Raw genomic sequence first — 25,490 nt, 5'->3', positions numbered from 1 at the left:
CTTTGAGGGTTCAGATATTCAGGCTGAGGATTGTGCCGACGTTTAGACTGCGGTATTAGCTGGGTGTTGAAGATACCTTTTGGTGAGGAGACTTAGCATAGATTACTCCTCTTAGTACTAGCTTTGACTAGAGTTTGTAAATAGTGAATGCTCTGGTAATGTAACATCGAGTCGGGGTTACGCTTGGATTTCATCGTATATCGGTGTTACCTTTTTGTGATGCTAGTTCTTGTATAAGTGACATCCTTAGGGATGAATATGGCTTATGTATATATATATGTATATATATGCATGCTTGGTTTGATTGGAATCCGCTGTTGCTTTTCATGTTAAATTTCATGATGCTCTGTGTGTATGCTTGTGTTTTAATTACCGCGTGGCACTCTGCCTTTACACTTGTTGAAAAGTTTTTAAAATTACGTTTTTAAGGGTAGTATGGGTTAGGGTGTTACAAGTGAAGTCTCGGGAGTTCGAGTCTGCAATTGCCGGTATTTTTTTATCACTGTTTTCCCATGGTTTGCATATAAAAAAGTTCTGATGAAAGTTGATTAAAAGGTTGAAATTGGTGTTTCTGTTTCGAATTCGTTTGAAGAATGGTTGGAGTCCTTATCAAACATTTACACCATACACCACCTAAAATTTTAAAATTTCAGCTCTTTATAGAATTGTAATCTACCAAATAAGAAAGGAACCATACTGTTGTAAACTTGTTATGAAGTTTCTTAATTTTTAAATTTTAAAAGAATGAATTTTATTAGTATTTGTTTTTATTTTTTTTCAATATATAATCCAAGTTAATTCATTAACTATTTACAATTATCAGCATTTTTTATTTTATTGGCTTCAGATTATCAGTATATATTTTATAATACTTGCTGCTGTTTAGTTATAACTACTACAATGAGATAGATATCGGCTCCATATATACACAAAAACAACAACTCCTCTCATCAACTCCATCATTTTGTTGTATAATAATAATAATAAATTAATAATACATTACTGCCAATGCTGTTTCAAGTCTTAGTATTTATACCTGTCCCCATAACTCTGTAATCTCATCAAAACACAATATAAATTATCAAACTATCGAACACTAACAAGCATGGCACACTTTGAAACTCTTGCTACCACTATGTCTCTCAAAGCTATATTGTCTATGGCATTGATATTCCTGACATTCACTTCCACAACTTCAAGCCGAATCCTTAGTGAACTAGAAACACCAGAAGAACCAATTTCTGGTTCTGCAGAGTCCCCCGTTTCTTCCATTCTTCCTCCACTTCCACTTCCAGCCACAGCCACAGCCACAGCCACAACAACTGGTACTGATATTCCCGATCAGCACCACACACTATCATTTTTCCTGCACGACATTCTTGGCGGCTCCAATCCAACAGCAAGGGCAGTGACTGGAGTTGTTACAAACCCTGCCCTTAATGCTCAAGTTGCGTTTGCAAAACCAAATGGTGCAAACCTTCCTCTAAACAGTGGAGTTCCACAGAACAATAACAACAATGGAATTATAAACAACAACAACCTTCCTTTCCTGACAGGACTCGGTGGAAACACAGGCAACGTCTTCAATAACAATAACAATAATAATGGGAACAATAATTTTCCAGTGACGAATATGAATCAGATACCGCAGGGAATGACGGTGCAGGAGCTGATGTTTGGTACGATGACAGTGTTTGATGATGAATTAACAGAAGGTGAAGAGTTGGGATCAGGATTAGTAGGGAAAGCACAAGGGTTTTATATAGCAAGCTCAGTGGAAGGAACAAGTCAAGTAATGGCTTTCACTGCAAAGTTTGAAGAGAATGGTTATGAAGATAGTCTTAGCTTCTTTGGGGTACACAGAACAACACAAGTTTCACAATCACAACTTGCAATTATTGGAGGAACAGGAAAGTATGTGAATGCTAATGGATTTGCTATTATTAAGACTTTTCCGGTTAACAACGGCCAACAACATAGCACTGATGGACTCGAAACTCTCTTGCACCTTACTGCCTATCTTTCCTATTAAAATGTCTTTAAAATTATATGTATTATCGTGAATGAAATTCCTGTTTTCAGCTTACGAAACTTTTGAAAAATATTTGTGTTTTGTGTAATGAATATCAATTAGTTATTGCATTGTACTTTTAAAAGAAAAGAAATATGTTATGCCTGAATTTGACTTTACTATGAGTTCATGACTGAACTATATTGCTTTCACATTGTATTATATTTTTTTTTAATAGGCGTATTGTCTGTGATATGAATTCCAATACTCGAATGGCAGGCCTTGAAACATTTTCCGAGACTTCTGTTTGGCGTCAAAATATCGTTTATGAGACTAGAACAGTAGTTACCATCATTAAGTTCACAATTGTGAGTCGTACAGTTTCTTAGATAAAACAAAGGAAAAGCAAGAAATTACCATTGTGTCCAGATCCTCCCCTCAAGTAGGATAACAAATATCCTAAGAAGGTCTATCACAGGGCCCTGGTACATACTTGTGAAGCTCGATGGTTTATGTTTCTCCTACGAAGCTCGATGGTTTAGGTTCCAAACCCTTTACCCTGGTTGTCAACTGTGATACCAAATATTACATAAACAAAATGTTGTGATAACAAATAAGCTCTTCACATAGCGGCCAATCCTGTAATTTATGAGCAAACGAAGCAATTGTCTTGTAATCTGTGACAAGAACAAAGCTGGTTTGTTACATTTGCTGCATATATCATCCAAGGACCAAGTCTCTCCATCCTGAACCATTTTCATCTTTGCACAGAAAGCCTGGAATGATTGATATTCATTCGAGCTTGAGGGAGGTTGTTAATTGTATTAGAGACATGGAATTGGCTAATCAGCCATAGTAACTAATTTGTTAGATTAGTTAGTCACTGACCAGCGTTTTTTCTTTCTTTCTGTTCTTCTATTTTCAGCTAGTTACTTCTAACTGTGCAATTATAGCATAAACCAACTAAAATGTGTCTTGCTCTGATATAAACAAAAAGTTGTTATCTATTGAGTTTGGCGAAAATCACGCAATGGTGGAGTTAAAGTTTCGCACCTAAATAAATATTTTACACATTCATTCATCCAGATACATAGTAGTATTGCATCTTTTCCTACAAAGAATAATGAGATCTTCTTTACTATAAAACAAAGTACAAAAAAGAACAATCTATAATCTATCTATATCCTAACTTCCTAAGTAGACAGTAATCTGAAAAATTGTTTCCATCCCATTAGTATTTCTGTCTTCATAAGGTAACTGTAACGTCTCAATTTTCGCATACCCTCTTGCATTTTCATATTTACCGATTCCTCCAACAACAGAAATATAGGACTCATGTGTAGCCATTCTATGCACTCCAAAGAAATTAATAGCATCATCATCTTCATGTGTTTCATTACCAAACAAAGCTGTAAATGCCATGGTTTGACTACTTCCATCCAATGAACTAACCAAATGAAATCCTTGTACTTTACCAATAACCTCTGAATTCAACTCATACCCTTTTGTAATTTCATCATCAATCACTGTAATTCTTCCAAATAAAAGCTTCTCTAATGTTGCTCCTAGTGGAAGATGATTCGGCGTAACATATGGAAGTGAGTTAGAGTTACTACTATCTATAATCACCTTGTTTTTGTCAATGTTTTTTATCATTGTTGTGCTTGAGGTTGAGGGAGAAATATTTGTACTAATACTAGTATCAAAAATTGGTATGCTACCTTTAATAGGGAATTTTCTGTTATTTGGTTTTGAGAAAGGAATGTTAGTGGTTTTTTGTGTGTTGACAATGATGCCATTCACAATTCTTTCTGAAGGGTTTGATCCACCTAGAATATCATGCATGAAGAAAGTGAGTGATGTTATAATTGTTGGTTTAGTTATATCATGATGATTCTCTTGTGTTTTGACATATCTTAGGGTGATGCTTAAGAGGGAGATGTGGAGTATTAGGACTTTAATTAAGGAAAAAGAGGTGAAGTTAAGCCTTAAGGCCATTTTGGTTTTTTGAGGTATATATGTGTTAATTGGGATTTATTATTGGTGCTGAATGATTAAGGGGGATAATGGTAAGGATTTACTAGCAACATTTGTATATATAAAGAGATTTTGAAATTGTAATTAGGAGTTGGAGTGGGAAGATTACTTTTAAGTGAGGTTGGACTATTTGTCTATTGGAGTTGTTGGAGTGAAGTTGGAGTGGCTAATGTCATATGATTTTGAGAAAGACAGAAGAAGAAGAAAAAAAAACCACAAATTTTCTTGCATCTAGAAGTGATAAATGTCGTCTCTTAGATCTAGAAGTTAAATGGTTTTTATCATCATTTTTATAATTAAAAAAATAACTTTAATTGATATCGATTTGATTAAAACAACCAAAAATAAATATGTATTTAGTATTAAACCGTCATCAATTAGATCATCGTTTAAGCCGTAAAAAATATTAGTGTTATGAATTTTAATCTGTAAATTGGGGAATATTTACTTGTGCACAAACTTAAATGAAAAATATTTGTGCACACATGCACAAGAGAAAAAAAAAAAAAAAAGTAAAATAGGACTTGTGCAACAATAAAGTGAACCTGCTATCATTATTTCTTACCAGTAGGGAGTATATATCATCACATTCACATATGTAGAATGAACAATATTAACATGGAAAATCAATCATAAGCTACCTGAAAACATATATAGTTATATAGAATACGGTTTAGCTCAATTATTCCGAATTGATTTGAAGCACCCAATTATTAGTTAAATTTTATTTATATCTACTAAAACTTGGTTAAAGACAAAAAATAAAAAAAAGTATGAAGCTCTATATCGCATTATGAAAATGGATTTGGTGCAGTAAAAAAAAAAACATAATTTTGATCTCAACTATTTGATCAATTTATACCATAAGATAATAGTTTGAAAAGTTATAATCTATACTATTCAATAAAGATCCAACGGCCACGATACAAAACTGTTGTTGTTTTAATACTGCAGCATATTCAAAGTCTGTGGCATAGGCATTATTAACTTACAAAGTATTATTGATAAAATGAAATCACACTAAAAATAGACGCACTACTTTTCTGAGCATAAGTACATGATGATCGCATTGTTTTGGGGGGAAATTAAGGGTATGTTACCTAGTACTAGTATATTGTGATTTGTGAAGAGTGTAGAAAAAAATGGTCCCTTTGGTATGCCCCACAAGCATTTAGTAGCAAACATTGATCATCATCATCATTAGGTAAAACAGAAAACACAAGGAAAAAGTCTTAGGTGAAATATATTTTTATGAGTGTGTGTGACTGAATAAAGTAATCAAATATTTGTCACATATAAAAAAAATAAAATTTTCATTTATCCCAAACCAGTCTGTCCTTTAAGTGCTTCCTGCTACCACTGTCAGTCTCGCATGCATTACTTTGTCTTCTATTTAAATGAAAAGTGCACTTATTAATAATTTACAAGGTTCTCATGCTTGGTGAAGAGACATATATGATTATGTACAAGGTTTTCAAGTGCTGATCAATTTCATGGTATTGATGATTATTATGTACTCCTTCTCTTGTTCTTTTTCAAAATATATCAGTTTGATTTGCCTGGTCCTGTCACTTATTTTGAATTTCTTACTAACTTCTTTGGAAACAAATTTTATACATGTAAATCGGTAATATTAGATTTTGGATTGTGTGCAGTCGCAATCTTATATATCGTCCTATATTTGGTCATGGTGGTAAGACAATCTCGATTTCAATGCAGGTTTTGATTTTTTATAAAATCTAATGTATTTAGCTTACAATATAGAACGTCTGATTGTGATTGAATGACCATCGATATGATCATGTGAATGACTCTATGCATTCACAAATCCAAATTCATAACATTAATTCATGAGACCAAATTAAAAACTTGTAATTACTTCTACTTAAGTGAGGAGTGATATACTAGTAAACAAGGAAAGAAAGCCTTCATTGCAAGTTAGATGGTGGTCCATCTAATAAATGTAGATAGTATTCATTTACATAACATACATTGAGATTGACAAGTCATCAAACTTTAACTACAAATTGCAACAAGTTGAGGAAGTGAAAGTGAGGTTTGAAGTTATGACCCCCACCATGTTATTATGCATTCTTTGTACTCACATTCTTGACAATTTCCACATAGCATTTAGCTGATGTTGAACTTATAATCATACAAACACACACATTCCATAAGGTACTACTTGTACCAAACAAAAGAAAACTAGATAGGAAAATATAGGCTAATTTATTAGTGTATGTTTAGATTGGCGGGATGATTTTCTGTTAATTTCACCGTCAATTTAAACATGCACTAATAACTGATTGTGTCGATCATGGAAATGTTAGTCTAGATGATGAGGATGACGATGTTGTAGACGGCCATAGTTGTGCACTCTTCACCTTGGATACACTTGCTAGTACATCTAAAGGCGTCACGGCTCCGATAATTGTTACTTTTTTTGTCTCCATTTCTATGTTGAATGATCTCACTCCTACACAATAGCATAGTATTAACCCAAATATTTGCTTTTGGCATAAATTTTTATACACTTAAAATATGGAGAATGAAAACTATTCATTCTACAATCTAACACTTGGAATATGAGTATGCTACAATTTTACAAATACAAACATTGGTTAATTGATATATTGTTATCAATTTTGCTTGCTTAAATAAATTCAAGCTCAAATTATATAAGACCCCCTAAATTCACCTTCCATTTTCGAAATATGTTTTCTGACTTTTCCTTCGCAGGCTTTGCAGTGCAATGACACCCTTAGAACCACAACCTGTAGATTTGTTTCCGATACATCAAACATTATATGAAGCACTAACACATATACAAATAATTAGTATATGACACTAACTCACAATGACAAATAATTTTAAAAAATAAAAGTGATTAAATGTAACCAGATGCGTTGATATCGTGCGTAAGCATATATCGAGAATAGGCCTTCAAATTTTCACATTTTTTGAGAAAATTAAAAAACAGAAAATTAAAACAAAAACCTGGTCCTTGGAGGAGAGAGCTGAAGAAGAGGACCTAACTAGAGCATGAGAATCATTTTTTCTTTTCTTATCCATGGACACAGCTTCGGCTTCACCTCGAGGAACCAATATTTTGTTAGACTCAGATAACCAATCAATGAATGGCGTGTCATCGAGAAGATATCTTCTCGAAGAAAGATCGTTGACATTAGCGGAGCTTTTCCTACGAGTGTCAGTAGTAGTACTACTATTTTGTTTATCTGATGAACTTTTTCTATGTTTCTCAAAGTAAGGCATAGGATTAATAGGTAATTGAGATGAACAAGGAACATGATGAAGTTGGTTTTTCCTTTGATCGTAGGTTTTCGTGGTTCTGCTTCGTCGTAGCATAGAACGTTGATCCATATTACTATGTATTATTGCTGTTGAAGCAGGGGAAGAACAGAACATGTCTATTCCTTTCATGGATATATGTTGAATTTTTGCTTTGTGGATATAAGTTATAAGTTATAAGGTAGAATGAGTTATTGGAAGAAGTGGCTTTTTAAGAAGTAGCTGAAGGTAATGAAGGCTAAAGGGAGTGTAACGGAAGGATATTTTCTAATGAGAAAGGGAAAAGGTGTGTGATGATAAATGATAATGCATTATTAGGTCCCACTGTAATGATGCCTCGGAAGATTTGGGATTAATCTCAATCTTCAAACTTGTAATTTTTTTAAGATTGATTGGATGCTAAAAGATATGACTATAAAGAACAATTTTAATTGTATTTTGTTTGATTTAAAAATTGAACAAATGAGAAAATAAAGGACAGCACAAAAATTCTTAGTTAAATCAAGTGATAATCTTTTTTTCTAAAATACAAAAGTTGTATAGAATACTACGATAATATCATTTTTATCTTGTATTTTTTACATTCGCTACTTACGTTTAAAAAATTAAACGGACTCTAAGATGCACTAATACTTAACAATCATTCAAAACTTTAACAAGGATCGATGTCTATAAGCACAAGTTTACTCGTTCTCACGATTGATATAGTAAACTAATTGGTATCGCCCAATTCGACTTATACTTCTTGTATCTGGTCAACTAAACTAGATCATGTAATTGTGTTTCAGTTGTAATGACGTGAATGACTCTAATATAAATTTTGTTTAATGGTAACAAAAATATCATCTAAATTTTTGAGCAATTTTTAAATATCAATCCACGGAGAACATATATAACACTTTCTCGGAACACATATTTCCTACTATAATCGTGTCAACACAGTTACATCATCAACCGTCTGATTTCAATCAATGGTCAACATTATTTCAGTACTTATGTAATATAAATCGTCTGATATAAAATCAATGACGAAGATTGATTGCAGTGTTACTGTGTATTATTTCCCCCGCAACGAATCCGGATCCCACATTCTCAAGGTAACAATTGCCCTAATCTTAAATATTTTCCTCATAATTATGTTTTTAGTTGTTTGGAAATTAGAAAGTGTGCTAGCTAGTCTTTGCTGTGACATGATTACTACCACTAGTTGTGGAATTAACAAAAGTTTACAGATGACTACACCGATTTCTATTCTTCTATTATTGGTGCATCATTGTTTCATAGTATAAGACTCTTTTTCTACAAAACATACTAGGCTCCACATTTCATTTTGTTAATTCTATTATTATCACTTTTCATGTCTTGGATGCAAATTTGTGGCCGGGTGCGCCGTAGATGCTGATGGCTAGAAATTAACAAGTCATGTTTTGGTGCATTTTTAGCCAACAAATTTAGACACTTTAAGATCAAATTTTGGAAGTTTAGTAAAATGAAATCACTAAACGACATATTGTGTGTAACACATTTCATTAAATTCAATAGACCCAGTTATTTAACTTTTGTTATTAAAAAAAAAAATCACTCAATGAAGTCGTATAAAAGTTTAACACTAATGTTTTCATGTTACACGCTATGTTTTTAAGTTGTTGGCGTCATTTTGTAAATAAAAATAGTTATCCCTTTGAACTTTATGAATTATCTTGTACCATGATTTGGGGAATGCTTGATTAGCGAGAACAAATAATAGTCAAAGGTCGGTTTATGGAGCACTATATCTTGTACCATTTTATACCGGTTATCCTTCTAGTTATCTTATTGCACTGTAGCTGTTAACATTGAATTTTACTATGATGAATATTTTGATGGAAGAAACACATATGTTAGAGGAGATTAACTGAAATGACCTAAACGTTACAAACGTGAAACTTAAATGACTCATTTCTTAATTAAAAAATTTATAGACGTCACTATTATAAACGTAAAACTTAAAAAACTTTTAGATGCATTTAACCTAAGAAAATGCTACCATCATACGCCATGCATACGATTAGTCTTTTCAATTAATCTTGGTATAAAATTGCAAAAAGAATTATTCAATGGAATAAAATTGCAAGGAAAAAGTCACACAAAACTCGGTAACTCCTTTACACAAACCCAAAAAACACACAAGTGAGACAAATGGTCTATGATGCACATATTTTTTAGTAGTTTAGTGGCTATAAATTTCATCTTAAATGGTAAATAAGTGGAGTGTCCGGGTTTCAATCTTTGTGTTTCCTATGTCCCTTCCACAATACTCTCTCATTTGATGAGTTTGTTTATATTCTTCGATTCTAACTTCGACTTTGCAGGGAAAAAAAAAGCACAAATAGAGTTTGAGAGGGGATTTTGGAGATTTAAAAAATTTGTTACCCAACAAATTATTGGTGTCTACTTAATTTTTTTTCTTCATGATTTCCCCTTTTATAACATCAGTAGCTAGTAAATCATGATTTTCCCTCTATATAACATCACTAGTAAAATAAGAATGCACTCTCGACTTAAAAAAAATTGAATGTACCAAATGTTGGCCTCCTACGACGTGACCAAATAAAGCTCAAATTTTTATCACTAGTGTCTGACAATGCCTTAAATATATTAACCAATCCTATGATAAACCAATAAAAATACGGATGAAACTACAAAATAAAATATAAAACTGATTTCTTTCGAATTGAAAATATAGTTTGAGTTTTTTCCGGTAAACAAAGTTTTTTTTTTAAGCCACTATGTTTGGACTGGTGGTGAGAAATTTGGGTAGTATGCAGGAGGTCCTAGGTTCGATCCTCTCTGGCTCCATTGTAACAAAAAAAAAACAGTTTTTTTTTTGTCCAATAGTTTATTAGCTAGACTCACGCACTATAAGAGCGAAGAAGTGAGATATATGGGGTTCAAACCCCGATCCATCCAATAATATCTGATTCGTTCCGAACTTGAGACATGGATGATACGATAGTGACAATCGTTGTGTATCGACTTGGCTGGTGTATATCCGGTTGTCGTTGATGATTGTACCCCGTTGAGTAAGAGGGGTACATGCATACATGCCGTAAGTTGGAATCATTTAGGATTGGATGTTACATACTTGATGTAGCCTTTTGCAGGCTTTACATAAGGAAATAATTAGGTCAGAAAAGACCTAGAATATTCTTTTATCCCCTGCGACCGTGACAAGTGTTGTCTGATGGTGCTCAGTTGCTTGGTTCTGTTGTTGCTTGCTTGGTCCTTAAATTTGCCACCGGTGGATTGGTGAGATACATTACATATATACTATTCATTCATTCTAAATTGACTCAAGAAAAGAACCCAAATTTCATTTCTTGAGTCACCCATTTGGGAGACATTCCAATCTCGTGTGAAAAAAAATTAGAGGTTCTTAGAATAGGGTTTTGGGTCTAACTCATTATTACAAAACCGACTTGTAAGGTGAGGATTGTCATCACTTTATCAACACACATTTAGGCCATCTTGCAACCGATGTGGAACTTCATAACACACCCCCTCACGCCTAACACTCTTGGGCTTGGTGCGTGGATATAAACGGTGGGTGGCCCCGATAGCAGAAAACCTGATAACAGGTGGCCCAACGGATCGTGGAGCGGCTCTAATAGCATCTTAGAATTGAGTTTTGGGCCTAACTCATCCTTACAAAACCGACTTGTAAGGTAAGGATTGCCCTCACTTTATAAACACACATTCAAGCCATTTCGCAACCGATTGGGCACTTCTTAACGGAGGTCAAGTTGTCAACTCAAGAATTAGTCTTGTAGTGGACCCGAAATGCCTAAACCTTGGGGATACCTTAGAATGTTACTGGGTTAAAAAACTACGATCGAAGATTAAAAATTTGATCATATTAGTTTTAAGTTTAAGCGACCAAATTGTCTTCTACTTATATATAATTTTGGTGAAAACTAAATTTTAGTATTAATTTGTGTATGTCTATTGCAGGAAACATCTGCATTCTCATTATCTTCAGGGGTGGGAGCAACAAATGCACTTGTGTTTGAGATTGTGATGACTTTCGGTTTGGTTTACACAGTTTATGCTACTGCAGTAGACCCAAAAAATGGTAGCCTAGGAACAATTGCTCCAATTGCTATTGGTTTCATTTCATGGTAGGAGCCAACATCTTAGCATGTGGGGCCTTTGATGGTGCTTCCATGAACCCAACAGTGTCTTTTGGGCCTGCTGTTGTTAGCTGGACATGGACCAATCACTGGGTCGGCCCATTGATTGGTTTGGCTATTGCTGCAGTTGTCTATTGCTGCTATTGCTGCAGTTGTCTAAGATACCTAAGCTCTTATGAACAGTTACCTGTCACAGATTATTAAGGTCTAAATTCCTCTTCAGTTTTAATTGAAATGGGGTTGAATTTCCTTAATTAGCTTTCTATCTTAGGTGCTCTTTGTTATTTGCATTTACATGTTTTCAAATGTTTTGATTTTTCTGTGATATATGTCATGTTCTGTAAGATCATTTTATTAAGTAATGATTACCTCTTCTAAACTTAATACATAGCATAAAATCTTATAATAATTTAAACAGCAAGCAAGGTCATGGTAGTAATTAAATTGTTCCAGTAGCAATCATGGCTTTTAAAAAACAGGCTCGGGTGTGCGTCTACTTATCGGTGAATAAGAACCATACTCAACATAAATGAATCCAATCCAATAAAAACATTACCTCATAAAGAAGCACAGAACAAAAATCCTGAGTAATGAATCAAATTAACTGCAAAATCAAACAAAAGCTTCACATGAAATTAAACAATATAAACTCAAGGCAATACATAAAGATCCATAGAATAGAGTAAAACCTACAATGACAACCACAAACCGAGCCCTTCCTGTCCATTGCATCAGAGGAAACAACGCTCTGCTCGGCACCAATAAAAAAAAAAGACCAATTATTGGGAACAAACACATAAGTTAAAAAAAAGACCAATTATTGGGAACAAACACATAAGTTAAAAATAAAGACCAATTATTTCACAGGACACAAGTAGCACAAAGCACAGAGGTACTCATCTCCAATTGCAGCACAACAAAATTAACAAGGTGCAGTGAGAAAGAGACTTCTAGGTACTTGCACTGTGAACACAAGAAGATACATGAACAATAAAACTACTATGACAAATAGTTGTAGAATAAACCAAGAATAAAGAAAAGTAGAATAATTCACCAAACCAGGTCGCTGATCAAAAGGTCATAATTACAAAGAGAGCTCCACAAAGCTGTCAAAATTTCTCCAGAATCGTGTAAACTTCTGCACTGTCAAAAAGAAAATTCACATCAGAACTCAACCGAAGAATAATATTTGACGCAAAAGAGGAATTAGAAAACAAGTTGACTAAAAACCTAACGAACTCTATAATCGTAGTGTATCATCATTAAAATAAGAGCGGAAAACTCCAAGATTGAATGCAACAACAACCAAATAATATCATAAAAAGTAAAAACCCAAAATAATCAACCAGAAAAGAATAACAATACCGATGAAATATTGAAAAATAAAAGAATTTAAAACCCCAGAGAAAATGAATCGAAAATAATTCACATTGCAATAAACCTGATTGCTTGATATTACACAGAAAGTTATTGTTTCAAAACACACTATACTGCAATGTGCAATAAGCAGATACATGTTTCATCAAATATTAAACATGAAGATCAAACATGAGGAATATAGAACCAGAAGCTTGCTGCAATATGTATAAAATAATATCTCAATATTGTGAAAACTAACAATTCATTAGTAGCTGCAGATCATTAAAATAAGAACAGAAAACTTCAAGATCAAAATCAAAGTAACCAGGGAAAAAAGAGTGTGAAAACAAAAACTAAAAGATCAAAAAGAGGAAGATAGAACACGAAGGAATTATGTGCATTTATATTACCTCTCCTGCAAAACCAAAGAGAAAAATAACAAATCAATACATATATGCTCTCAAAATCAATGAACAAATACTGAAACTAAAGAATTTACTAGAGATCACCAAATCAAACTTAAGGCTCTACCGTCATGAAGAACATTATTTTGACAAACCACGCTGCAGAAAAGTAGTTCACAATTCAATTAGTATGTCTTATGACAAAGTCTGAAAATAAAAATATAAATATAAATAGCAACTCATTGAAGAAATTTGAATTATCTAACTCTCCTTTCTTTCCAATTGGATCAAGTATCTACAGACGATATATGCTCTCCACCCAGTACACCAAACCAAAAACACGTCCATGATAATCTCCACTACAACTTTCACAGTACGTATCCCCCCGTGAAACCAAAATGGAACTCATGAAAGAATCAAGAGAGATCCTCAAAAAAGACAAAGAATCGTGAAGAATTCATTGAAGAGTAGCAATCCCTAAATGAAAGTACAACAACAACAGACTATTGCAGATTCTTGTGCTCGGTTCCCCCTATACCAAGTTATTGCTACAAAATCCAGTTATTATATCCCAAATCCAGAAACAAATACACACAAATAAAAAAATTACTAGTTTAATGTTAAATATGAGAACCTGTGCCTGCTGCACATTTATTGGCTATCTGTCCACAAAAAACTCAAAAGCAGATGATGCGTTACATGATTTTGGCTTATTCCTACTGTCACAGAGGAGTCCCAGGCCACTGTAATGACAAAGATATCTTTTTACGAGTATCATCATCATCATCAACATCATCATTTAAATCACAAATAACAATAGAAACCAGTAAAAGAAGATTATAGAAAACCTCTCCAAACGAACAAGTCGTCCAAAATTCTTCATCTTGGGAAGGGAAAAGAATTATTCCAAAATCGTGTACTCAGGTTCTGGATACTAAAACACACAAACTCCAACACCAGAAGAAACACAAACTTCAACACCAGTTTGTACACAATCTAAGAACAATATCCCAATTATTCGAAAACAAATACATATACATAGACATGATGCAAGAAGATTGAAGTAGACACGATGTTGAAAGATTTCAGTTGAATCATATGTAGGGTCTAGGGTGACCTTTCTTTGATGCAGCAGAGACTTAAACCTGTCAATCACTTAGTCATTAGAAAATACTGATAAGTTGTCATCTTATGTGTTCTAGGAAGCGTTACACTATGAAATTAATGCAAAATAAAGATCTATATATTATTGGCTCTGTAGTAAAATAACTTATACACCAGATTCTTCAGTATAGTCTAAATGATAACAATACGAGTTCATTATAGAATTTTTATAAAAATACAACTTTTGAATCAGTAAATCCAAATAATAATGATGGATAGTATATCAAATTGCGTATTTTTTTATCTCAACATGACACCTCTAACTTCACAACACCTATGCAGAGTTACCTCATAAGCTTTGGTCATTTGCTTTTGTCACTGGTGGATATATTTCACAAATATACTTCCTACAGTTGTTCTTCAAATGAGGTACCCTATGAAGTCCTACACAAGACCAAACGAAATATTTACCATTTACACTCTTTTAATTGCCTTCATCTAGAAGATTAAAGTAATAAACACTGCACATAAATTCTCAAGAATCATGTAAACTTGAAAACCAAAGGTAGAACAAACATTTTGAAGAATAACCTCTGCCACGGTTGCACATTCATAGCTTTATCTGTCATGAAATATCCAAGTGAATTTAAAAGAGGAAATTGCAAAGAATGTTAATAAAAATAGTAGAAAGAGTAACACTAAAACAAAAATAAATTATAATCAGTAGAGTTCATCAAATTAAATTAAGGCTTCATACTTACATAGAACTACCTTGTTTCAACACACTAATCTGCCTAAAACAGGTTCATATAATTCAAAATACGTGGGACCATAGTCTGAAAAATTAATTCCAAACAATTCAATGAACAAACCAGGTTTCTACCAGAGCCAATGATTGTGAAAGAAGTGTCACAAAACTCATATGCCCAAGAAATCCCGATCAGGCCTTCTATAATATTTGAAACAAACACTGCTAGGATAGCATCCAGGCACCACATTGCTTTATTTGTTTTTTTGAAAAAGCCGTCGTATTCAAGATATAATGACTGCAAATAAGTTAGGATAATTTTGTTGGTAAAGAATGACTGAGCTTTTCACAAATTCAACTTTCAACCTTTGCCGTCCTTTCAAAAAGAGTTTTATGGATAAGTCACAAATAATTGAAGGTACAATAAACACGAGATTGTCACCTTTGTGTGTATCTTGCAAGCTTGTCCATATCAACCTGTGTACACAAATACAATTTGAAAAAACAGTTTCATAAAAATAAATAAAATAAAATCAAGATGCTAAGAATGAGGCAACCTCCAGCAGCCCTCCTTTTCCAGTACGGTAGTGAACATGAAAATTGCCAGCATCCTTTAATAATCTACAAAGTTCCTGAGAGTTGAGTTTGTGAAATTTCTGTACTGCTGGCATCAAGTTTAACGTCTGCTCAAACAAATAAATGGAACTTATTCAAGTTCCTGTCATTAAAACAGTTGATGTCATAAAAAAATAGTATCATGGATCCTACTTGCCTGTATACCACTGCCAAATGGTTCTTCCTTAGCAATCATCATCCTTGCAAATTATTATGAAGACAAAAAAGCCATGTGTCAGCAAAATAGATCAGAAAATTTTGAGGCATGCATATATAGCACAGGTGATCAATGATCCAGTATGCATGAGTAAGCATATGATAATCCTTACTTTTACCATTGAAAAGAGAAACCGTGTTAATGATAGTAGACCTACAATACATCAGAAGATATAAGTAGGGATCTAATAGGAGAATTACTAGGTCTCTCATGTCATGAATATCAAGGCCTAACTCATCCTTACAAAACCGGATTTTACGGTGAGGAGTGCCTCCTCTTTATAACCTCTTCTCAAGAATCCTATCTCTCCGATGTGGGACTAAATCATCTCATACACTTGGGGTACTAATACGGAAATACCATTGTTAAGATACTTTAATACCATTCACAAGCTTTTGAGATAGTTGGTTCTAGATATGGTATCAGAGCCTTAATGAACAAGTAGTCTAGAGTTTAACCCTTGTTAGACCCACTCTTCTAATTAAAAGCACAGTTTCTTCACAAGTTGTCTCGACCTGTGCATTATCAACACTTCGAGACCAAAACCACTCATCTGTCATCACTTAACACCTTAAACTATTATGACTGTTTCTCCATGACAACCATTTCTGTAATTTCCATCCTTGACCTCTGTTCCTGTATTGCATTGTTACAGAACCAGGGATTGTGGGTTCAATTCCATAAAACTCTTTCGCTTTTACTTCTAAAGCAATAAAGGGTGATGTTTTTAATGGTTTTAATGTCTGTTGTAGCAGTTATAAATCAGTGATATATGCATATAAGATGATTAAAGGTAGAATAGTATATTTGATGTCAAATCATCCGAACTCCTTCAAGGAAAAGTCAACAATGCATACACTCTCAAGATATTTTCCATTTATTTAAGTGCCTTTTATGATAAGGTTATTTCAAATTTTAAGTAAAATAATATTTACTATGAGAAGAAATTGGACATGTCTAGTACCGCAAAAAAATCCTATTTTTCATCACTGAAATTCTGCTACGTGATGCTGCCATGTCCCCCTTGAGGGTAATCAGTTAAGTATGGTGCACATACATTTAACCAATTAAAAATACGATTTTTGCAGAACCAGTAGCATGTCATTTATTTTATTGTTTGGCAAAACCACCTAGAAGACTGCGCGACTAATGTTTAAACAATCTCTGGCATGCATTTATGTTGGCTCTAGAGTTTCCTAACCAAGCAGATATGCAAAATATCTTATTTTTCTTAACAATAAAAGAAGACCATACAAGAAGAATGAAAGGAATGTACGCATATTTCTTACCACTATTTCTTAATTCAATACCATAAAACCAAAAGTTTGGTCAGATTATCTACACTATAACAACCAAGCAGAACTTCATCTCGTAACAGCTTTTGAAGTCCATATCCTCCCTGTAACACCTGCATGGAACTTATGAAATCAAGAAAAACTAAATTCAAGAGACAGAAACATGAAGAATTCACAGTCAAAATAGAAGTCACCTAATTCTTCAAAATACAAAAACGCGAATATATGCCACCATTAATTGCAGAGCTCCATGTGAAATGACAATTATTTAAGCTTCCCGTTGTGACAGACCGATTTGAGAGAGAGAAGATTCATATATCACAGTGGACAAGAATGAGCCAAAACCAAGCTGTCCAGAATTCCTCATCCTTGGCACAGGCAAAAATATACACTTCAAATCTTTTATGCTTCAATATTCATGCTGCTGATACAAAAATAAAATAAGAAATCCAACACTAGCAGACACACCATCAAAAGACAAATATCCCTAATCTCAAACCAAACAGATATGAAAAAATTTCTATTTTATCTGAAGGCTGAATTCAATGGATAGTATGTTAACCTCTGCTTGCCTGCCACATGCCAAATTACAAGTTTTATCTTGCCACATGCCATACCAGAGAAGTCCTAGAGCCAGCCACTGTAACAACGGCGATATCATTTTAGGAGTACACATCATAAATACAAAACCCTAGCCAATTTATCCCCAACAAACAAATTATCATAACAAACACCTAACCAAGTTGACCAAAAATCCTCATCCTTGGGAAGGGAAGAGTTACTCCGGAAGCTTGTATGCAAAACCAGAGTAAAACTGAAGTTCCAGATACATACAGAAACACACAAAAACTTCAACACTGGAAGAAATGCAAAACCAAAGGGAATCAGTGATAACCTCACTCTAAGCTTTCACAAAGGAATCAAGAAGCCGGGATGCTGAAACAGACATGATCAAATGTAAATAATTCATATTCCGAGAAGAGAAACCCAAATTAAAGCCTAGCTAATATATAACACGACCATCAGAAATAATGGTTCATGTGTCCTTGTTAATTTGTTCACAGAAAGTAAGTAGTACTAAGCGGCAAGTTACTCCGGAAGCTTGTATGCAAAACAAGAGTAAAACTGAAGTTCCGGATACATACAGAAACACACAAAAACTTCAACACTGGAAGAAATGCAAAAACAAAGGGAATCTGTGATAACCTCACTCTAAGCATTCACAAAGGAATCGAGAAGCCGGGATGCTGAAACGGACATGATCAAATGTAAATAATTCATATTCCGAGAAGAGAAACCCAAATTAAAGCCTAGCAAATATATAACACGGCCATCAGAAATAATGGTTCATGTGTCCTTGTTAATTTGTTCACAGAAGGTAAATAGTACTAAGCGGCAAAGAAACTCATCTCCAATATTCTACATTCCAGGAAGCTAATTGAAAAGGTGTAGTGTGATTGAGAAAGATACTTTTGTAATACACCAAACCTTGGTAAAACTTTCTCTGCAAATACCACATGATACATTAACAGAACAATTACGCTATGGAAAATAGGTTGTAGAACAATAAACAAGAAGAAAGAATAGTAGCATAATTCTTCAAACCAAGACGGAGATCAGCATTACAAAGAGAGGATCACCAAGTTATCCCAACTCCTCAAGTAGATCAAAGAAATAAATCGGCTAAACAATAAGAATAGAAATGAAAATAATTCACAATCCAAGTGCATGGATGCAAAATAAACCCGAGGCTTAATACTACTTAGAATGTTATTGTTTCAAAACACACTACACTACAGAAAACAATGTCATATTTCAATTTTCACATGTATGGCGGTCAAAGCTAGAACCAAATTAAAAGACCGGAAAAGAATAAGATTACAAAACATGAAGATCAAACAAAAGATAGAACCAGAACCAGATCAAAACACCGATTATATCCCACACATTTCCACAACAATGTGAACCTGTCTGCCACGGGTTCCACAACAAACCACACATTTCTGACACAATTTTGGCTTCCTCCTAAAACATAGGAGTCCCAGGCCACTGTAATGAAAATGATATCTTTTTAGGATCATCATCATCATAAATCACAACTAACAGTAAAAACCAGCAAAAGATTATAGAAAATCTGTCCCAACAAAGATAAGTTGTCACCAACAAATGAATCATCAAAGCAAACACATATGACGTAACCAAAATTGTCCAAAATTTCTCACCTGGGAAGGGAAAAGAGTTATTCCAGAATCTTGTACTTTATGATAGAGTACTACTCAGGTTCTGGATACTGAAACTCACAGCTTTAACACCAGCTTGCACGCGATCAAAGAACTATCATTTGGGAACATATACATATAACTAAAAAGAGACCAATTATATGCCAAGAAGGAATGAGAGAAGCATGCATGCAGAAGTAGTACAAAGCGTAGAGGCAGTTGAAAATCATCAAATTTCCAGATTAAGCTCAGCCACAGTTGAAAATATATACCGCATCCAGCAAAATAGGAGGTTCATGTGTACTATTTAATTATTTCACAAGACACAAGTAGTATTGAAGCTATTCTGAATCAAGTGCATTCAAGGAATATTTACCAAAGCAAAAACATTCACAGGCTCTCTCCCCTGTAGCACCAAAGCAAAAACATGTCCTTGATAATCTCTGCCACAGAAACTAACAAAGGAGTCAAGTAAACTACATCCTCAAACAGAAAACCTGAAGAGAGCCAATTGCAATTATGGTGCCCATCATCATCATCATAGATCACAATTAACAGTAAAAACAAGCAAAAGAAGACTAGTGAAAATCTCTCTAAACAAAGTTAAGTTGTCACCAACGTACAAATCATCAGAGCAAACAACACATATGTCGTAACCAAAATTGTCCAAAAATTCTCATCTAGGAAGGGAAAAGAGTTATTCCAGAATCTTGTACCTTATGACAGAGTAGTACTGAGGTTCTGGATACTGAAACACAACTTCCACACTAGATGAAACATGAAAACTTCAACACCAGTTCGCACACCTATTACATCCCAAGAATGAATGAGAGAAGCAAGGAGGCAGAAGTAGTACAAAGTGCAGAGGCAGTTGAAAAACATCAGATTGTTAGATTAGCCTCAGCCACAATTGAAACTATATACCACATCTAGTAAAACATGATGGTTCATGTGTACGTGTTAATTATTTCACAGGACACAAGTAGTACAAAGCGCAGAGGCACTAATCTCCATTTTCAGCACAACAAAATTGACAAGGTTGTACGTGTTAATTATTTCACAGGACACAAGTAGTACAAAGCGCAGAGGCACTAATCTCCATTTTCAGCACAGCAAAATTGACAAGGTGCAGTGTGATTGACACAGTTGCACAATCATAGCTTTATCTCTCACCTAAGAACCCCACCCACCCAGGTCTGCCCAACACAGGTTCATATAATTCAATACACGCACGATCACAACCTGGAAAATTAATACCAAGCAATTCAATGAACAAACCAGGTTTACCCAAAGCCACTGATTGTAAATGAAGTATCACAAAACTCACGTGTCCAAGAAATCCTGGTCGGGCCTTCTATAATATTTGAAACAAACAATGCTGGGATAGGCTATTAAAAAAACACTACCGGGATAGTATCCCGGCACCACATCGCTTTATTTGTTTTTAAAAACGTTGATTCTTATTCAAGGTACAATAAACTCTGAGATTGAAACCAGCAAGGTGGAAATCAGCTTGATTAGGTTTAAGAAATCAAGAACAGAAAACTTCAGAAGCAAAATAACGCAACCAAAACCACGAATGAGATAGAATACAATCATGAGAAAGATAGAATTAAATAGAGATAGGAAAATTAAATCTCGAGGATCCATGCTATGAAGAACTACCACACTGCAGAAGTCACAACCAATTGGAGATCACTAAATGAAAGCATAACAAGAATCTGAACATATGTCACAAGTCAAAGCCAATTGGAGATTCTGGTCCTCTATGTCAAACGGTACAACGTTAGGCTCCCCACCTATACCACATATAGATCAAGTAAAGCACCAAAGCAGCTTAAGTAAAATTCAGTATATAATCCCTCATCCAAGGGGAAGGAAAAAAGATATACTCTAGAATCTTGTATGCTTCAGTTCTCACATTCCTGAAATCAATATTATCATATATATTCAACTCCTCTTCTTGAAAAAGACAGATATAGTAGAATCATAAATTCTAAAGCTCTCCTAATACTCAAATTCCTGAGATAAGCAACACCCAAAAATCAATATTATCACATCACACCATCAAAAGGCAACTAATCTAATCCAAAAACAAGTATATTTAAGTAAAAATGACCAGTTTTATCCCACATTACATTGATAGGTTATCTAGATTGTAACAACCATGCAGAACTTCATTACCTCGCAACAGCTTTAACAGTCCATATCCTCTTCCTATTCCTTTCCTCCTTGATTATTTGATTAAGCCCTGTTGATCTTCAATCTATCGCTTGTTCTCCTTGAGAGGTGGAACCACGTGTGACACCGACATGGAACTTATGGAATCAAGAAAACTAAATTCAAGAGGCAGAAACATGAAGAATTCATAGTCAAAGTAGAAATCACCAAAAGCTTTAGAATACAACAATGCGAATATATGATTGAGAAGATTAGTGCTCCATGTGAAATGAAAATTATTTAAGCTTCCCCGTTGTGGCAGATACCCATTTGGGAGAGAAGATTCTTATATCACAAAGGACAAGAAAATAGTGAAAGAATCATAACAAAGGAAGTGGTAAATTAATAGAACAAGAGAGAGCCAAAACCAAGCTGGCCAGAATTCCTTATATCCTTGGCACATGCAAAAAATAAATACTTCGAATCTTGTATGCTTTCAATATTCATGCTGCTGATACAAAAACAAGAAGAAAAAAAACTCCAAGACTAGCATAGCAGGACAAAAAACAAATATGACCAATCTCAAAACAAACAGATATGAAAAAAAATTACTGTTTTATCTCAAGGCTGACTTCAATGGATAGTATCTCAACCTCTCTATAAGCTTTCACGGAGGAATCAAGAAGCGTGGATGCTGAAACGGATATAATGAAATGTAAATAATTCATATTCAGAGAAGTGAAACCCAAATTGAAGATTGCCTCTAGTTTACAGAAAAACTTGCTTTGCCAAACCCACATGGTACATTTACAGAAAAATTACGCTGAGGATAATAGGTTGTAGAAAAAAACAAGAAAGAATAGTATCATAATTCTTCAAACCAAGTCGCAGATCAGCAGTACAAAGAGAGGCCCACCAAGTTGATTCAAGGAAAATTGACCAAAGCAAAAACATTCACAGGCTCTCTCCCGTGTAACATCAAAGCAAGAATATGTCCTTGATAATCTCTGCAACAGAAACTGACGAAGGAGTCAAGTAAACTACATCCTCAAACAGAAAACATGAAGAGAGCCAATTGCAGATGCTGGTGCCCATCATCGTCATAGATCCCAACTAACAGTTAAAAAAGCAAAAGAAGACTAGAGAAAATCTCTCCGAACAAAGTTAAATTGTCACCAATGAACAAATCATCAGAGCAAACAACACATGACGTAACCAAAATTGTTCAAAATTTTTCATCTGGGAAGGGAAAAGAGTTATTCCAGAATCTTGTACCTTATGACAGAGTACTACTCAGGTTCTGGATACTGAAACACACAGCTTCAACACCAGCCTGCACATGATCAAAGAACTATCATTTGGGAACAAATACATATAAGTAAAAAAAAGACCAATTATATCCTAAAAAGGAATGAGAAGCATGGACGGAGAAGTAAGTACAAAGCGCAGAGGCAGGTGTAAATCATCAGATTGCCAGATTAAGCTCAGGCACAATTGAAAATGTTCTACATACTCAAAGACTTCATCTTGCTGCAAAATGGATAAACACATATCTCAATCATCCAATGAATTATATCCAAAAATTTTGCAAACAATTCTTCATAAAACAAGAGTGAAGAGAGTCAAAAGAAGTATGTCAAACCAACAATTTCCCAAAAATGACAAGAAAATAGAAATAAAAAATTATAACAAAGGAAGTAGCAAATCAACAAGACTATAAAGTGCCAAACCAAGCTTGTCAAGAATTCCTCATCCTTGAGGATGGCAAAGAGATTTACTCTGGAATCGTCACACTCATGCTCCAAGTAGAGGTTCCAAAATAAACCCGAGGCTTGATACTGCTCAAATGTTACTGTTTCAAAACACACTGCACTGTAGAAAACAACATCATTTTTCAATTAACGTATCAAAGCCAGAACCAAATCTAACCTCACAATCAAAAGACCAGAAAAAAAAGAACCAGAATACAAAGTCAGAAGATCAAACACGAGAAAGAAAATTATAACAACAGATGAACTAACATATCAAGAAAATATGGTTTAAATTGAAATATGCAAACCAAAACTTGAGGCTCCATGCTATAATGAAAGAACATCAAATTCCTGTTAAAAACACACAAAATTCAACATTACCACATCACACCAGCAAAAGACAACTATGACAATCCACAAAAAGTAGATTTAAATAAAAATGACCATTTATATCTTACATTACATTCATAGGTTATCTTCACAATAGAAAGAATGAGACTTAAACATAGTCATAATAGAAATCACCAAATGCTTTAGAATACAACAATGTGAAACGACAATTATTTAGGCTTCCCCGTTGTGACAGACCCATTTGAGACAGAAGATTCATATATCACAAAGGACGAGAAAATAGTGAAAGAATCATAACAAGGGAAGTGATAAATTAAAAGAACAAGAGAGAGCCAAAACCAAGCTGTCCAGAATTCCTCATCCTTGGCACATGCAACAATATATACTTCAAATCTTGTATGCTTCAATATTCATGCCGCTGATACAAAATCAAAACAAGAAATCCAACACTAGTAAACACACCATAAAAAGACAAATATGCCCAATCTCAAAACAAGCCAAATTTCTGTTTTATCTCAAGGCTGAATTCAATGGATAGTATGTTAACCTTGCCTGCCACAAGCCAAATTTCCGGTTTTATATTCCCACATGCCATACCAGAGGAGTCCTAGAGCCACTGTAACAATGACAATATCATTTTAGGAGTACACATAAATAAAAAGATAACAAAGAAAATAACACTAGAAGAATATCATTTCTCCCTAGCCAACTTATCCCCAACAAAGAAATCATCATAACAAACACCTAACCAAGTATTCCAAAACTCCTAATCCTTGGGAAGGGAAGAAGCAAATCAAACCTCAACATATACCAGAGTAACCAAGGAAAAAAGAGTGAGAAAACAGGAGGAGGATAGAACCAGAAGGACTTGTGTGTACATAAATTACATCTCCTCCTAGAAAAACCAAAGAGAAAAATAACAAATAAAGAAATATACACTCTCAGAATCAATAAAGAAATTCTTAAACAAAAAGAATTTACCGGTGATCACCAAAATCAAAACTCGAGCCTCTACGCTGTGAAGAACGTTATTTTGCCATCTAGCAACTGTCCATAAATCCTCATCTATAGGGAATGGAGAGGGATAAAAAGATGAAATCTAGAAATCTTAAATGCTTCATACTGGCATTCCTAAAGCACAAAAAAGTATGAGAACCTCTGCCTGCCTCAGGTTCGACGAGCACCCCACACATTTACTGGTTATCTCCCCTGTTTCACCCACACAGAAATCTCAACTCAACGAAACTGACAAAAGTAGATGCTGAGTATCAAACGTAGACTGAAACGTAAAGAGTCTTAGAAGAGATAACAAAATTAAAGCCTGCACATGATATGTGACACAATTTTGGATTCCTCCTAACACAGAAGAGTCCCAGACAACTTTAACCAAAATGATATCTTTATAGGAGTATCATCATCATCTAAATCATTAATAACAATTGAAACCACTCAAACCTGTAAAAGAAGACTATATAGAAAACCTATCCAACGACCAAATCATCAGACAAACAACACCTACGTCATTACCAAGTCGTCCAAAGTTCTTCATCTCAGGAAGGACAAAGAGTTATTCCAGAATATTGTACTCAGGTTCTGCATATCCCAATGATGAATACTGATAATCTCCCCCAAGCTTGCAGAGAAGAATCAAGAAGCATGATTGCAGAAATGTTCAAATCTAAGTTCAGATTGCCAAATTAAGCCCACCAACATCTGACAATATATAACAGAGCAACGAAAA

The 25,490-nt window shown here is 34.3% G+C and overlaps 3 protein-coding genes, 1 long non-coding RNA gene and 1 pseudogene across 5 annotated transcripts; 2 read left to right on the top strand and 3 right to left on the bottom strand.

Moving 5' to 3' along the window:
* The first annotated feature begins 1,066 nt into the window (after positions 1 to 1,066).
* Positions 1,067 to 2,190, top strand: LOC123918493 (dirigent protein 25-like). Its single transcript, XM_045970553.1, has one exon. It carries the CDS (start codon positions 1,106 to 1,108, stop codon positions 2,030 to 2,032), a length of 927 nt encoding a protein of 308 aa, XP_045826509.1. The 5' UTR covers positions 1,067 to 1,105; the 3' UTR covers positions 2,033 to 2,190.
* An 875-nt stretch (positions 2,191 to 3,065) lies between these two features.
* On the bottom strand, positions 3,066 to 4,009 carry LOC123914708 (dirigent protein 9-like). Its single transcript, XM_045965890.1, has one exon. The coding sequence runs from the start codon at positions 4,007 to 4,009 to the stop codon at positions 3,197 to 3,199; it is 813 nt and encodes a 270-aa protein (XP_045821846.1). The 3' UTR covers positions 3,066 to 3,196.
* Positions 4,010 to 5,950: 1,941 nt separating this feature from the next.
* Positions 5,951 to 7,640, bottom strand: LOC123918492 (protein SODIUM POTASSIUM ROOT DEFECTIVE 3-like). Its single transcript, XM_045970552.1, has 3 exons — positions 7,046 to 7,640; positions 6,747 to 6,822; positions 5,951 to 6,524 (listed from the first exon to the last, which is right to left on the bottom strand). The coding sequence occupies exons 1-3, from the start codon at positions 7,487 to 7,489 to the stop codon at positions 6,364 to 6,366; spliced, it is 681 nt and encodes a 226-aa protein (XP_045826508.1). The 5' UTR covers positions 7,490 to 7,640; the 3' UTR covers positions 5,951 to 6,363.
* Positions 7,641 to 8,382: 742 nt separating this feature from the next.
* On the top strand, positions 8,383 to 11,730 carry LOC123914707 (annotated as a pseudogene).
* Positions 11,731 to 11,984: 254 nt separating this feature from the next.
* LOC123918490 lies at positions 11,985 to 16,435 on the bottom strand. Of its 2 annotated transcripts, none has more exons than XR_006812796.1 (5): positions 15,699 to 16,435; positions 15,584 to 15,618; positions 12,581 to 15,439; positions 12,220 to 12,489; positions 11,985 to 12,130 (listed from the first exon to the last, which is right to left on the bottom strand). It is a non-coding gene; the product is annotated as an uncharacterized LOC123918490 (long non-coding RNA). The 2 variants fall into 2 exon arrangements; XR_006812797.1 differs by lacking the exons at positions 15,584 to 15,618; positions 15,699 to 16,435 and having other exon boundaries at positions 12,581 to 14,434; positions 14,742 to 14,837; positions 14,970 to 15,096.
* Between the last annotated feature and the right edge of the window lie 9,055 nt (positions 16,436 to 25,490).

Source organism: Trifolium pratense, linkage group LG3, assembly GCF_020283565.1.
Source record: "Trifolium pratense cultivar HEN17-A07 linkage group LG3, ARS_RC_1.1, whole genome shotgun sequence".
Classification (NCBI taxonomy): Eukaryota; Viridiplantae; Streptophyta; class Magnoliopsida; order Fabales; family Fabaceae; genus Trifolium; species Trifolium pratense.
This window is presented reverse-complemented; position numbering and strand designations above follow the sequence as displayed.

Coding starts and splice junctions, on each gene's coding strand:
- LOC123918492 (XM_045970552.1), bottom strand. CDS start 7,489: ATGAAAGGAATAGACATGTTCTGTTCTTCCCCTGCTTCAACAGCAATA. Junction 6,823..7,045: donor CTCTCTCCTCCAAGGACCAG/GTTTTTGTTTTA, acceptor ACAAATCTACAG/GTTGTGGTTCTAAGGGTGTC. Junction 6,525..6,746: donor ACATATTTCGAAAATGGAAG/GTGAATTTAGGG, acceptor GCTATTGTGTAG/GAGTGAGATCATTCAACATA.
- LOC123914708 (XM_045965890.1), bottom strand. CDS start 4,009: ATGGCCTTAAGGCTTAACTTCACCTCTTTTTCCTTAATTAAAGTCCTA.
- LOC123918493 (XM_045970553.1), top strand. CDS start 1,106: ATGGCACACTTTGAAACTCTTGCTACCACTATGTCTCTCAAAGCTATA.